This window comes from Gavia stellata, chromosome 6 (assembly GCF_030936135.1).
Source record: "Gavia stellata isolate bGavSte3 chromosome 6, bGavSte3.hap2, whole genome shotgun sequence".
Lineage (NCBI taxonomy): Eukaryota > Metazoa > Chordata > Aves > Gaviiformes > Gaviidae > Gavia > Gavia stellata.
Window position 1 is genome coordinate 53,033,013 of NC_082599.1, and position 14,902 is coordinate 53,047,914.

The window sequence follows — 14,902 nt, forward strand, 5'->3', positions numbered from 1 at the left end:
CACAGATGGCTGACAGAGACTGACCACTTTTCCTTTAGGAATTGCTGATTCCTCAGAATCACTGTCATTGATGGGAACGTAAGAAAACCAGGTGGGGGTGCCTGACAAGTCAGCCAGCTCAACCACTGAGACCACCACCAGTGTGGAGGGCCAGCTGGCAACTCCGGCTCCTTAGGCTTCCATTTTCCTTGACAGCTTGCTGTGCATGAGGTGACAGAGACGCTGGCACCTGGAAACTGTTATTTCTGAGCCTTTAGTCCCCAGAGCAGCCAGCAAAGAAGCTGAACTGGAGTCAGGGCTGCCAAACTCCCACTTTCCCCCATAAAGGGAAGCTTGGTACCCTAAATGTAGACCTTTCTCATTCTCTGCCTGACTGGGAATGACCAAACTCATGGCTCCCTGGGATATTCCTTTTTCAGGCAGGGTTTTTCTCTCCTTTTCCTTTCTTTGAGATGAACAAAAACTTCAATCCCTTGGAATTTCCCAAAGAACAAATATACAGGGGCCAGGCCTATGGGATTGTTGTTGACCTTCATGAAATTCAGGAACATCATAGTAGACAGTACAAGCCCTTTTTTCAGTCATACATTTTATTCTCACAACCTCAGTTGCATGATTTGGCATGTTCTGTCAGTAATTTATAACACTCTGTGAGGAGACAACGCCAGGTTTGTGTGGGCAGAGGTAAATTTGTTTCTGTAATGAGGGACATCACTCTTAATAAGGTGTGGCTGAGAGACATGCCTAAAACACAAAAAGGCTATGTGAGCCGTGAGCCATTTGTTTGCTGAGTGCACCAGCACTATTAGTATCTGCAGCTTCCATGGGGAATTAACGCACACTTGTCTCCTGTGGTCTGACAATACAGCAAGTTGAACCTAATAACTAAACTCCAGGAAACCAAGAGCATTTCCCAAGAGAAGCCTGGTCTCTGATCATCCAAGATTATCCCTAAGGATTGCAAGTTTTATGAATCAGACTCTGCTCTTAATCACACAAGTTCAAAAATTGAATAACCCTTACTGAAATCCAAAGAGCTGTCTGTTTCAGACCAGGAGATCAGGGGTAGAAATCTAGAGCAATGCATATGCTGCAGTCCCTGCAGTCAATTCTTCCATATTAAAACTTAGTGTAGCAAATTTAAGAAGCCGTGCTTTTGTAGCTGCTGGCAGTGTAGGGACTGTTGTCAGCTGAGAGTCAGCAAAGCGATCAGTATTATGGGGCTCAGGAAGCCAAGAGGCAAAAAGAACAGGACGTATGATACAGATCAAAGTAGTTACGAGTCAGCACTCTCCTCTGTAGCTGGGTCTTTTTTCCGCAGAGTTGTTATATCCGTATCAGCTAGCTTACAGGTTGTGAAATCCTTGTAACAGCGCTTGTAGTGATGTGTTTAGTAACCGTGATAACATAACATCTTTACGTGCTCACTGCTGGCCAGTGGACGTTCATCATTTATTCAGATTGGATGGGTTTCCCCATAGGAACCCAGGTCCAGGTGATTTTTCGGGAAGGTCGGTGCTTAATGAGTTCACTTTGGCACCTTTGAAATTCCAGCTTCAGTGCTGAAGGGAAAAAAGATTATCGTTTTTTCCTTTCCGAAGATTCATTTGGGTCCTTATGACTAAGTAATCCAGATAGTTCAGTTTGACTGAGACTGCTGATTCTGGTTCAGGTAGAGACAAAATGACAGAAATCTCTTGAAAATGAATAATGTAATAGATTTCCATCAGTAAAAAGAGCATAAGTATATACCAGGAGATTAGCTGTCCTGACAAGATTTTTGACACAGGGAATCAAACCTTGCAGAACTTTGGAATTTTAATCTATACAAATTGAAGAAACCGTGAGTCTTTGTGAAGAGTTTGTTGCAAGTGTAGTATTATGGGTTATATTGATTTTAGTCCTCGCCATTGCCTAGCTCAAATCTAAACTCAAATGCTAAAGTAATCCACGACTGAGCAAGCTACAGTCAGCACTGAGAGGGTGAGTTTCTTTTGACTGAAGCATCTGTGTTAGGGCTCTTGCTGTGCCAGTCTGTTGCAATGGCCTGGTACTGCTGCAGCTTTGGCCAGGCAGGAGAGTACCATAACCTATTTTTCCACTTGTTTTGGAGAAGAAGTTGTAGGAAAGAAAGACAGACCTGAATGTATTAATGCCTCTCTCATGCAGCATTAATCTATGTTTCTTTGTGTTCCAGGAGGTGCTAGAGCTTGCTTTCTCTATATTGTATGACTCGAGTGGCCAGTTGAATTTCATTGCTCCAGACAAGCATGAGGTAAGTCAAGTTCAGAGTACAGAAACTTCTTTGGAGCCCTCTTAGTTGCTTTATGGCAGCAGCCAGTTTTATAAGAACATAAGAATGGTCATCCTGGCACAGAGTGCAGGTCCATCTAAACCTGCGTCATGTCTCACAACAGAAGGTCCTTTCTATTGCATCTCCATAGGAGGTTGTTTTGCAGTGGGTCTCACTTGTACGAAGGCAGAGTAAATAGCAACAGTAAAGCAAAAAGATGGCCTCCTCCCTGCTTCCTTGTCTTACTTGAGAACACAAGGAAATAGACAACATCATTGCCTTTTGGAAGGTGATGGAACTAATTTACCTAATTATGTGGAAGCATTGGATGTCTTTCTCTCAAAGAACTTCCAAGTAAAGATTTAACAGAATGTACTATATTAAAATATAAAGAAGGAATAAAGTTTTTCCTTCTTATTTCTAAAGCAACAAGAGCTGGTGTTCCATTTAGACACTTATTTTGTGTTATCACATTTGGTCTCAGTTCAGGACACTGTGTTAAGATGATGAAACACAGAAGATTGCATTAACCTGCATTATACTGTAGTGTCATTAAAGTGCATGAAATTGCATTACAGGTGAAGTGTATTTAGTTACACAGCTTCAACATTTGCAATTCTGGATTAAAACCTTCAAATAAATGTTCATTTTAGGAGACGAAATTAAGTTATGCTCATTTAGGTTTTCCTAGGGATTAATATTTGAGTGTCATTTTCAAGTATGTTCATTCCAGAGAAATATTTGCTGGTCAGTTTTGATCTAAGAGAAAGCAGCAATAGGATCCCAGGCATAATGTGCCATTAGAGCTGTAGGTCTAAGCAAAGCATGATTGTCTTCATCCTCTGAAATGAACGTATGTTAGATGCTTTCTGAAAAAAATTCTCCAGAAACTGAATTCCAGTCTGTTTCAGCTCATTAGAGCAAATGGTGATGAAAACAGACAAATTTTTCAGCCACTTGTATCTCAAACATAGCCTATGGCTATAAGCGTATTTTAATGGTCTAAATGTTCAAAAACTGCCACTGCACCCCACTGACGAGCAGTAGCATTGTGAGGTGCACTAACCCAACTTCTCATGATTGTGTTAACGCACCTATTATCTTTATTTCTCTTTTTGGTCTTGTGCAGCTTCTTTGAACCAAAATTAATACATTCAAAAAAATGACCAGAGGCAGCAGTCTCTGCTGCGACTTGACAGTTCCCAAGGGAATGTTTTCAAAAGGGCATCTTACTTCCTCTGCACTTTTCCATGGCCTACAGAAGAGTGAGTGAGTTGTAATTAAAGCAAAAAGTGCAGATGTTCAGAGGAAGCACCCACAAGGAGAGGCAAGTAGCATGTTCTGAAGCCCATGACTCTTCATCAGAGTAACTGGGGTGCTTGTCAATAGAAGTGCTTGTTTAGCAGCGTTGTCAGCTTGGGAGATTTGCTGGGTGACACCTCAAGATTTGGAAAGCTTTGTGTGACCAGCACCAGGAATGATGTTAGTACATGACAATTTCAGGTCAGACTTACAGGTTTTATCAAGCACTTCTACAGTCCTCATGATTGTAGAGTGAGGTCTGAATGTGGGAATTGAGTGTGTCCTAAAAACAGAAGTTGAACAAGGATCATAGGATGATTCAAGTTGTAAGGGACCTAGGGGGTGTCCCCAGTCTGACCTCCTCAAAGCAGGTCAACGATGAGCTCAGACCAAGTTGCTTGGGGCTGCATCCAGATGGATGAAGCCTGCACAACCTTTCTGGTTGTCTGGTTCCACTGACTTGACTCCCAAGGTATTTCTTTTAATAAAATCTCATTACTGAACCAGTATCATTGAGATTTGGACCTCATTCTTACACATTTGGCAATACCCTTAGCCATCTGTTGGAGCTTACTGCTAGCCAGAGGATTCAGCACTGTGAGATTACTCCATCGTATTTGTTTTTCATTTAAATACTAATAGCTAGTTTCAACTACATAGCAAAAAGGTGGATTAATCTTATCCTTGATTTTTGACAGAGAAACTGATGAGGGAGGCTATAATTAGGTTTCATTGCAGTTTTATGAAAATGAATCTGTAGTAAATTAATTTTTCAGTGGCTCTTAGTCTGTTTTGCATATTAAAAAGTAAAAAGCTTGTGAATGAATGCCTCTGTTTTTCCACCATCTCATTAGGATTTCTCTCTGCTCAAAATGTACAGGAGTTTAATTAGATGCACTTGCCAATATGGAGATTAGAGAGGAAGCCCCTTTTCCAGGCCATTGCATTCATCTGAATTGTGGCCAGAATTTGGTTTCTGTGGGCCCTGAATGAGTTATATCTGGAAGAGGAGAGACCTGCAGTTCTGCTTTCTGGCTTGCTGGGATTCTTCCCCAGAGAAAGCGCTGGCCGTACTCACTGAGCAGGTGATGGACGATTGATGTCAGGGACTGCATCTGTTGAATGGATGCTCTGCGCTTCCATAACCTGAGCAGAGCCTTTTGCCTTTCTGTTCCTTTCCTCAAAGTGAAGTCTGGGAAAACTTTCCCAAAGAAAGCTTTCAAGTCAATCATAAAAAATTATAGCCTGTTCAAAAATAATTACATTTCTGGGATAGCTTCTTTCTTTTCCTGATGTTCTGCGTACTCTCCACAAAATTTGCATGCTTTAGAAGTCTTCAGTGACACACTTTGAGAGCCTAGAATAGGCAGGGTAAGTTGTTTCTTTAGTACTTGTTAGCAGGACAGCCTGAACCCTAAAGTGTCTTCTATATAGCTAATCTCATATAAAAGCTGCGACTTGACTTACCAACACCCTGGGTGAAATCCTAGCTCTGCTACTGTTTTGTTACTGACTTAAATGGGTCAGATTTCTCTTTGGATGTTGAAGTGTGTTAACCATCCTATTTTAAACATATGCCCTTTTTCTGGATGAAGATGTACCCCAAGAGGGGGTTTTCTCTCTCTTCCTTAAAAATAATCCTCATTTCTGCTGTAGGATGAAGTCAACTATGGCTATTTTTAAACTTGGCAGTATCATGTTGCAAACGGTCAACTAAATTTAAAATCCGTTTTTTGGCATGAAATCTAGCAGAAGTATTTGTAAGATAAAAATGCAGTTACGGTTGATTTAATTTTCTCCTGCAAACTAGGACATAAGTTCATGATTGAAATCTTTATTTTTAGATGATAGCATTTGAGTACTTCTGTTCATAGTTGAATAAATGGCTTGTAGTAATAAATAGAAGTGACTTATTTGATAGAAGTTGACTCTAGATCTCCAATCTTCCTTGGGTTTGTTCCTTATTTAAAATGGTTATTCAGCCCATGTGTATCTCAAGCTGTCAGCTGTTGGGAAGGATGGCATCTCCTATTAGGAAAAAGTTAACATTAAAGAAGGGGGTTTAGAGGCCAGTTCAGCATCTGCAGCATTTAGAATTACACCAGGTAGCTTAGCATTTAATTTTCATGAAAGACACGGCATTGATTGACTCTGTAGTTTTCACAATATGTTATTTCATGTAAAATAATGGTAAAGCAGGCATAGTAAGTGAGAGCCTATCTTTGTGTAGGTCAATTGATATCACTTAATCTATAGGAAAGCAAACCATGATAAAACTAGATAGTTGATACCAGATTTCTTAAACAAAGAGTCAAGAAGGATTTTGGGTGGGATTCAGTTTACCTAACTTAGCTGTCTTGGAATTAAAAATTTGGTGTAAGATAATCAGACTATTTCTGTAAGTATTGGGGAAAGAGAAAGAGAGGAGGAGAAGGAGATACCTCCAGAAGTATATTGTCCTAAGTTAGGTATTGTTCTTTCTCCCTTAACTATTGAAGAATATTCAACAAGAAGTTTGGAGGAGATACCTAACTATCAAACAACTAAATGTTGTAATTTCTTCCCATTTTTAGGGAATTGTTTGTCCATTTTTTGAGCTGTTCAGTGGAACATGCCTTTTTCATGATACAAGCTAATAAAATGAATCAACCTCATTTTAGGTCTCTTCGTAAGTCCCTGTCGGAGCAGTAACTGTAGAGGACCAGGACAGACAAGCAGTTTGTGTACGGAAAGACTGTTAATGATAGTTTTTCATCTTTTCCCTGTGCAGTATTGTGTATGGACCGATGGGCTGAACGCCCTCCTTGGGAAGGATATGTTGAGTGATCTAACGCGGAACGACTTAGACACACTGCTCAGCATGGAGATAAAGCTACGCCTCCTTGACTTGGAAAACATACAGATCCCAGATGCTCCCCCACCTATCCCAAAGGAGCCCAGCAACTACGACTTTGTTTATGACTGTAACTGAGGCTGCCACTGAAACTTGCTTCGAAACTGGAAATATTATAACTGGAGAGATATTAAAAAAAAAAAAAGAAGAAGAGTATGAGGAAAAAAGAAACCCACTTGCGCACCTTGGATTTTGGCTTTGGGGAGGGGTGTAGAAACACTTGCATTCCTCCCTGTTCCCTGCATCCCTTCCTTCCCCATTCCCATCTTCCCATTGCTCATCCAAATCCACATTGCTTTAATTAACTTGTAATTGCAGGCCATTGGCCTTGCTTAAGGCAAAGACTGCCACTAAGAAGCACCCTCCCGAGGACTTTTTTTACATTTTTAATACTGGAATAGACATTCTTAACTAAAGGACGATGTTATCAAACTGCATGCCTGTGAAACCCACTTGGCAGGGCAGAGGCTTTAACTGGAAGGAGGAGGGAGGTAGGGAGCAGAAGCAGCTACTGTAAGCAGAAGATTTCCCCAGACACGCCCAAGAGTCTGCTCACAACTGAATCCAATGCGATGATGAAAATCGTTAACTGCTTCCCAGTGCTTGCACCATTCGTCACTGTCATTATTCTTTCCACTGCATCTCGACTCTTGCCACCAGCATTCACCCAACTGATTGGCTCCCAGAATGGAAAGTCTGCAGGTTTTTGCTGTACCATACGCTGCAATGCTGCAACAGCTTTTAACTTCTTTTCCTCCCAGCTCTTAAATAGCCCCACACTAGCAGATCACTCGCACAAACTGTGCATGAAGCCACTAGTGTGTCTCATCCCTATAGCGTTCCCTAAGCCTCAGTTGCCTCTAAAATTGGCTTGTTGCTATTCAAAGTGATTTTTTATTTTCTTGGTCCAAAGTTCAACAGTAATTTCCACAAATTAATTACAACTGCCAAACATCCAGGTTTACATTGTTGTCATTGCTACAGTGTTACGAATTTGCAAGGGATTTTTTTTGTACGGGTTCTAATTTTTTTATTTTATTTTGCCAAACAAATATATTTAATGAAAACTAATTTCATTGTGAGTACTTTTGGGGGACAATATTTTTACTTAATTTCCATTTGGAACATTTGCCCTGAAGGGAAAAGTTAATATTTCCCTTCAACTTCACTGTTGAATAAAAATCTGAGTTGTGATGATTCTTGGAACTTTGTTTTTCTTCTGAAGTTGTCTTTTATTCTTTATGGTTCCTAGCAATTCTGAAGTGTTTGGTACAAACAGGAGAGGGAAAGGTGGAACCTTTCTTATCTGCATCTGATTTAATTTACTTGTTTGTTTGTTTGTGGTGACAAGGATGAGATGCATCCAGAGATCTCCATTGCCATGGGTACGTGAGCCTTCCTGTGAGAAGGACCCTTCGTGAAATGCAAAATCACAGCATACTGATGTGCTCATGGTCAGTTTAAGGCTGCTGCCTTTATCGTGTTTGCTGGAGTAACTGTGTTCCTGTATTTCCATTTCCTCCATTGAGAATGTTTCTGGTTGCAGCAGATTGGTACTGGGGAAGATTGGGCTTTGCGGAATGGATTCCCTCCCTCCTCATGCTCTTCTAGGTATTTCGCTAAGTTCAATATCTCTTACTCCAAAATTGCTGGGTCTAGATCTGCAGGAACCCGCCAGCCCTTTCCCTCCCACCGCAAAGACTGAAGACAGATGTTTGTTTGTGTGAGTTCCTCTCCTACTCAGACCCAGATGAAAAAGACTGTGAAGGGGCTTTATCAGAGCTTGTGCTAGTGAGAAACCTAGAGGCTGCTTCCAGTTTAGACAGACGTGGGTGTCCTCAACTGAGGTGACCTTTGCTTCGTCCAGCCGGCTCTGAGGCAAACATCCGGACTGACCTCACACCAGGCGAGGAGAGAAGTGACGTCCTGCAGGTGCCACGAAAAGGAGGATGAGGAGAACGTTGTGTGAATTCAAGCATGAGGGTCTTAAGGAAGGTGCCTTCCTGAAGCTGTGTGTGCAGTGTTTCATGAATGCCTCGATCTAACAAGGAGACGTGGTTGGTTTAGGTGGTAATGGATGGTAAAGTAAGGAAAAAAGAGACTGTGAGTTAAGCGCTGAAGTAGGAAGTAACAGTGGACTGTGGCCTGAGAGAAGATCCAGTCTGAATGAGAACAGGAATGTGCAACGTGAGATGCGGGAGTCTGAGATGTTATTCTCCGGAGCCTTATCAGACTATAGCAAAGGTAGTCAGGGGTCAGGAATGAGTGGAAGCAAAGGCACTGCCTGCCACAGGGGATTTTGGAGGGGTCCTGGGGGCGGGGGATGGAGATAGGAACACATTTCTTTACAAGACATTGATGCTGCCTCTTGTCTGCGTGAAGACAAGTCTCAGAGCAGAACAGAGAATTTGAGTTGTTTTATTAATCTCCCTCAGCCAGCTGGATGGCTTGGCTGTGCATAACCTTTGCTTTTATTTACAGGCAGCAGAGCTCGTGCTTCTGATGGGTATTGCTCGTTGTCGAAAGAAACACCTTTCATCCTAAGTGATAAAGGCTGAACGCTGCTGGCTGAGTGGCAATCCGATGCCATGATCTTAGCAGGTAGGCGTCTGCGTGACAATCAGAAAGGAGCAAAGAAAAATCCTCCTCAGGGGGACAACTTGAGCAGGAGGGAAAGGTTAGACTTGCCTCCCCCGCTAAGGTGAGTGCCCCAAATTGCACACCAAGAGCCCAGGGATGGTGGTGGGACAAGAGCTGGCAACCCAGCCCTCATTTTTCACCCACACCTCGTGCCCATCCACATTACACCGAGGCGTGTTGACGCCACTTGGGCAGCATGGGGCTCTTGAGCGTGAAATGCTCGCAGCTGGCTCTCTCCTTGCTCCCCTCGGGCCTTGTGCAAGGAGGCGACACAGCCCAGCGGCCTCTCTCCTGCCCTGGGACTCCACAGGGTAGACACAGCCTGACCGGGGGGTCCAGGGCTGGCTAGATGCCGTGGCACTGCCACGTGGCTGTAGCTCACCACCTCCTGCCTTCCAGTACCTGAAGGGGCCTACAAGAGAGCTGGAGAGGGACTTTTAACAAGGGCATGTAGTGACAGGACAAGGGGTAATGGCTTTAAACTGAAAGAGGGTAGATTTAGATCAGATATTAGGTAGAAATTCTTCACCATGAGGGTGGTGAGGCACTGGAACAGGTTGCCCAGAGGAGTTGTGGATGCCCCAACCCTGGAAGTGCTCAAGGTCAGGTTGGATGGGGCTTTGAGTAACCTGGTCTAGTGGAAGGTGTCCCTGCCCATGGCAGGGGGGTTGGAACTAGATGATCTTTAAGGTCGCTTCCAACCCAAACCATTCTATGATTCTATGATTACAGGAGCCCCATCTCCTCACGTGGCCCAGCTCTTTGTATGGGTTATGCATCGTGTGGGCCGGTCACATGAGCAGGCATGCTAAATTTGTCACCCCCACGTGTCCCACCCTGCCCTAAGAAAGAAGAGGCTCGAGAGATGCGTTGGCGTAGTAGTCCATGCAGCTATTTTAAAAGCGCTCCCACAGCAACGTGAAGGGCCGTGGTGCAAACAAGAATCCTGCTTTCAGTTTCTAGAGCTGTCATACAGGCTCACTTCACCATTATGAGATTAAAAAAAAAAAAAGTTTAATGATGAACAAGTATCCCGCTGCTTCCCATTCATTTAAAAAAAAAAAAGAGAATGAAAATGGCAAATTCATTTGCTCATGCTGTTGTGTGTTCCGGAAAAGCTTTTAAGGCTTCACATTCAAGGAGCTGCAGCAGGAAAAAAATTTGCTATTGAAGTTTCTTGTATAATTTCAAAACATTAAGTGGGTAATTGCTTGTAAAAGCCATAAAGGGGAGAGAGAATGAAAAAAATAATCAGTCTAATTTTAGCTCCTGTTTTTGAAATGACTTTGCTTTTGAAAGTGAATATATTCTTTCACCAGAAAACTTGAATCAAGTAAAATATGTATCTTCTTAAGTCAACTGCTTGCCCTGCTTGTAAGGGCAAGGAGAAGAGCAGCAATGCTAAGTAATCCTGCACAAAATGAAGCTATGTGTCAGAGAAAGAGCTTGCGCTCTCTGGGCTTTCGTTACCGCTTTTCAGAAGCAATTCCTTTTTCAGCATGGAGAACTCTTTTATTAAACGTTACAACTTGCAGGGCAAAATAACATTCTCTTGCAAAGAGGGAGGTAGGTGATGATTCTCTTTTGGGTTGCGAAATGACCATGCAAGATCCTGATTACTTTATTTGTGAAATCTTCTCTTGTCTTCATGCTCTACCCAGGATTGCATTTCGCTTGCCCAGGGTGCTTGTTACCGACATTTCTCTCCCATCAGTTGTCCCTGGTAATGCAGGCGTGTCACGTGTGTACGGGAATGTGAAGGCTTTTATGGAAATCTGGTGGGATCCACTGCCCAGAACAAATCCCTGTCTTCTCTGGCAAACGGCTGAGCCACAAGGGAGCCCTGGCTGCCCACAGCAGCCCTGTAGCCCACCGACTGCGATCACACAGGCTCTGGCCACTGAACAGCTCTTAAAAGAGGGAGGGATGAAAGGGAGGAGAAACAAAACCCCCTCCTGGCAGGAGCAGACAGAGAGAGGGGGCCATGGGCATGAAACGCCCCTGAATGCCAGTCTGCTTGTTGGTTGGTTGTCATTGCATTGGACTGCAGTGATCAGAGGTGGCTCTGATGCATCCAGCTATACAGTTGTGCAAGCTGTTAATCCTGAGCAATAACCAGCAATGGAAAACGTTGGGAGTAGGACGACACTCTTGTACTGCCATATTCCCCCCTTTCTCTCTTTTGTTGCTGCTGCTGCAGTGACAAGTAAATGCCATTAGCTTCATTGTCATGTGAAATTTGTTCATCTAAGGAGCATAATAAGTTGAATGTGAGATTTTACCCCCTTCTTGTTTCATTCTTCTTGAGCGTTGAAAAAAAAAATCTAGCCCTTAAATTTAGCCCTTACTGACCTCGGGATATCTTAGCTGTCAGAAGCAAGCCTGGAATACTAAGCATCTGACATAAGAAAAGAGCCCTTCCCCTTACAGCAGCATCAAGGAGCTGGAAGTGAAAAGGATTTCCTTTCAGACACAGTTCCACAACCTCTGCATGCTGCTGAGGGTAAAATCCCTGCAAACTCTGGAAGACATTCGTAGGGCAGAGTTTTTGTCACTTACTGCTGGCTGAGCTGTCATTGCTTTCCCCAGAGCTTGCTAAATCAGGATGAGACTCACTCAGTGCTCCCTCCCTCCCTAGATGATAATTATATTTGAATATTAAACATCCACATGGCTTACACAAGTTCCCTGATTAACAAAGCACTTACCCATGCAGCAAAAGAGGCTTGATTTCAGTTTGGTAAACAGGCACCTAAATTTAGGTGGGTGCTCGTGGACCTGGCTGGATCAGAGCCTGTGTGAGCAGAAAGGCAATTTTACCTGTTACTGAGTTTTTGCTACATGCTTGGAGGTGATGCAAGTAATGACTTTTCTGTCTGATGTGTAATTGGATTGGGTACCACTGGTTACTTCAGGAGACTGAACAAGATGCTACCTGATTATTCAACGTCAGTCCAGCTGCTTCAACGCATCTTTGGGACATACACAGAGGTAAAAGGATTGCAAGGAGAACCCTTTCTGTATGAAATCAGGCTGAAACTTGAGAGGCGAGTGGTGTCAAAAACACAAGTTTGTTAGGGCAGGACCAGGTGTAAAACGGATGTTGGATGAGCCATGAATTTTTATAGCAAGGTGATTTCAAAGTGCTGATTCAGGGAGCACCACCCTGCAAGCAGCCTCATGAGGGCAAGGTTAAAAAGAACTGAGGACAGTGTGAAACTCGTTTAGTAACATATATTTACATTTTATTTTCACTTCTAGCTGGGAGGCCTTGAAGGTCTCTGAAGAGCAGAGCTGGTCTGGTGACGCTTAGCTTGCAGGGACACGCATAGGGCAAAGGAAACATTTCATTAGCCATTCTTCTCCAAGTGGAGAGGTTACTATTGCAAGCAGAAGAGTTTTCTGAACTGATGTGTTTTTTCAAGAGGGAATTTCTCAGCTTTACCCTAGGCACCTCGCTGGAGGTGCTATGCAGAGAACAGTAGCTGTTGTGGTTTTATACCGTCTTGGAAGAGCCAAAGAAGCCTCCTCATGTTGGGAGGCTCACCCAAACCCTCTCCATCCTATTTGCCTCTTGTTTGTAGACCATTTCCTATAAGATGTGAGCTATGGGACAGTCACAAAGCTGGGGGACCCAGTGCTGCCTGTTCCAAGCAGGATGCTGGCCTTGAGTTTCAGCCTGGGGAGGGTATGGCCGCAAGACAGCAGTGCATATAGAGGGTGGGAGGGAAAAGAGACGCCTAATCTAATTTTGCCAAGGGATGCAGCCAAGGGCAGGCTTTCTTTCCTGTGAGACTTAAGGATGTGTCTTGAATGACTTTATTTCAATTGTCATTACAGGATTTTGCAGCCTGATTGAGCACCGCAGTTAAACTCTCCCTTGATGAAACCTCGTGAGTCTAATTTTAATCTTGTAGGCAACATGGTGTTCAGCCTAAACTGATTATGTTTTGGGACTCCTCTGGGCTGTCGTGAGGGGGAGGGAGGCTGGTTGTCTTTTGTTTAATAAGAGGCAGCATTTTTTTTTACGAGGTGTGTCTGTATCCTCTCAGTTTCTCTTGAAATGCCTCAGATTTAATATTCCCTTCCCACCTTCCCCAAGGGGCGAAGGCACCCCGGAGATTTTTGCCGTCCCACCGGCAGGCCAGGCGCAGGTGGGAGGCTGAGCCTGCGGGACTTCATTCCCTCCCAATCAGCAGGGAGTTTGTTGTGTCGGGGTCGTTTTTGAAGAAGTCAGGAAAAGTGATGTAGGAATCCGCCAGGCTTCAAAAAAAAAGTTTTCCGTAAACGCTTAAAATGAGGACACCGAGGATGCGGGCGCGGTACGTTGTGCAAAGCTGCTGACTGCTTGCATCTTTCCCAGAGGAAAATGGCTTATCCACAGGGTTTTCCCAGGGCGCAGCTCCCCTCTTCCCCCCAAAGCAGCAGAAGCCTGGTGCATTTGAAAAGCTTGGAGCTGTGAGCAGGGAAACATGTGAAAGGTTTCTCTGCCAGGAGTATGACATTTAAAGAGCGCCAGTAGGATTATTTCGGCTGTTTTTCACCCACGCCGGCCCCTCTGCACATATTGCTTGACTCACGATACCCTCTGTCAGTCTCTGACCTTTCTCAAAGCCCTGGGTTCCCCCTTTCTGTCCCCAGCCCAGGGTGGGTGCAGTGAAACCTTAGACCTACCCACCATTTCACCGATCACAAATAGCCTAAGTGCAACCCAGCAAGCCGGCTTTCACATAAACATCCATCTCACGCGCTTGGTTCTCTCATTTCCAGTATGATTCGAGGTCCATTGAAAACTGAGGTTGAGGCACTAAAATGGGCTGGCTTGTGGATGGCTTCTCCTGATAAGGTCGTTTTCAGCCCAAGCTCTTCCGTCAGTGAGGGCCTTTACCAAGTCCTCCACGCTGATTTTCTTAAAACCAGTAAGAGCTTACCATTTCTGAGCCTCCAACTTCTTATCGAAGCTGGCAGCTCATGGGTGGATGCACGCACACAAACACATGCACGCACACACAGGGTACAAGTGCCTCAGATCCATTTCCCCAGAAAACCAGGCTGAAAACAGCACGTTTACAGCTGGGCAGTGTCGGATGCTCCGGTGGGCAGCATTGAGATGAGAGGGGATGGAGGAAATCGGAGCTGGGAGCATCCTGACGGAGGCTGGCAGGTTAGCAGGGCTGCGCGGGAGGGGACATGGGGAGAGGAGGTTGGGGCAACATGAATGAGCAGCCAACCTCACTGTCAAAAATACCTTATACCTGCAGCCATGCTCAGACACAAAGATGAAGTGAGGATAATGCCTAAGAGCTGGCGACAGCACCAAATTGCTGAGCTCTGTGTTGGGACAGCGGGGAACCAGAAAAAAAGTATTGCACAAGACAAAGCAGCCTTTCTAAGGCCTTATTTTAGATTTTTATTATTATTTTTAATGATGGCTATTACGTCTTGTGGAAGTGCGCCGTTGGCATGGGTGTGCGCCATCGCTGCGTTTTCATCGCCTTGAATCTGCTGCAAGAAGCAGCGCAGGGAGGGGAGCACTGCTGTGACGCTGAGCTGGCCAGGAACGGGGCGGTGGAACAGTCTCCCGTCGGAAAATGCCACTGAAGGAAAATGAACACGCACACAAATGTGTGAATTAAGCGGAATCATTGGTTTGGGAAGGGAAACGGGGAAGCTAAAATGGCTGAAACTTGCTGCTCAGACAGCTTTTGGACTGCCATGGGTCATGGTTCTCCTTCTGTAAAGAATTAGTGTTTCAAGGCTTCTTTTTAGTTCTA

At 44.2% G+C, this 14,902-nt stretch overlaps 1 protein-coding gene across 1 annotated transcript in view; it reads left to right on the plus strand.

Annotated features, from left to right (window-relative positions):
• The window catches only part of ELMO1 (engulfment and cell motility 1), a 260,399-nt gene extending 252,831 nt beyond the window's left edge, over positions 1-7,568 (plus strand). Inside the window, exons 20-21 of the mRNA XM_059818282.1 lie at positions 2,198-2,275; positions 6,366-7,568. Coding sequence (XP_059674265.1) covers positions 2,198-2,275; positions 6,366-6,566 — 279 coding nt within the window. The 3' untranslated portion in view covers positions 6,567-7,568. The remainder of the gene's footprint in view (positions 1-2,197; positions 2,276-6,365) is intronic.
• The last annotated feature ends 7,334 nt before the right edge of the window (positions 7,569-14,902 follow it).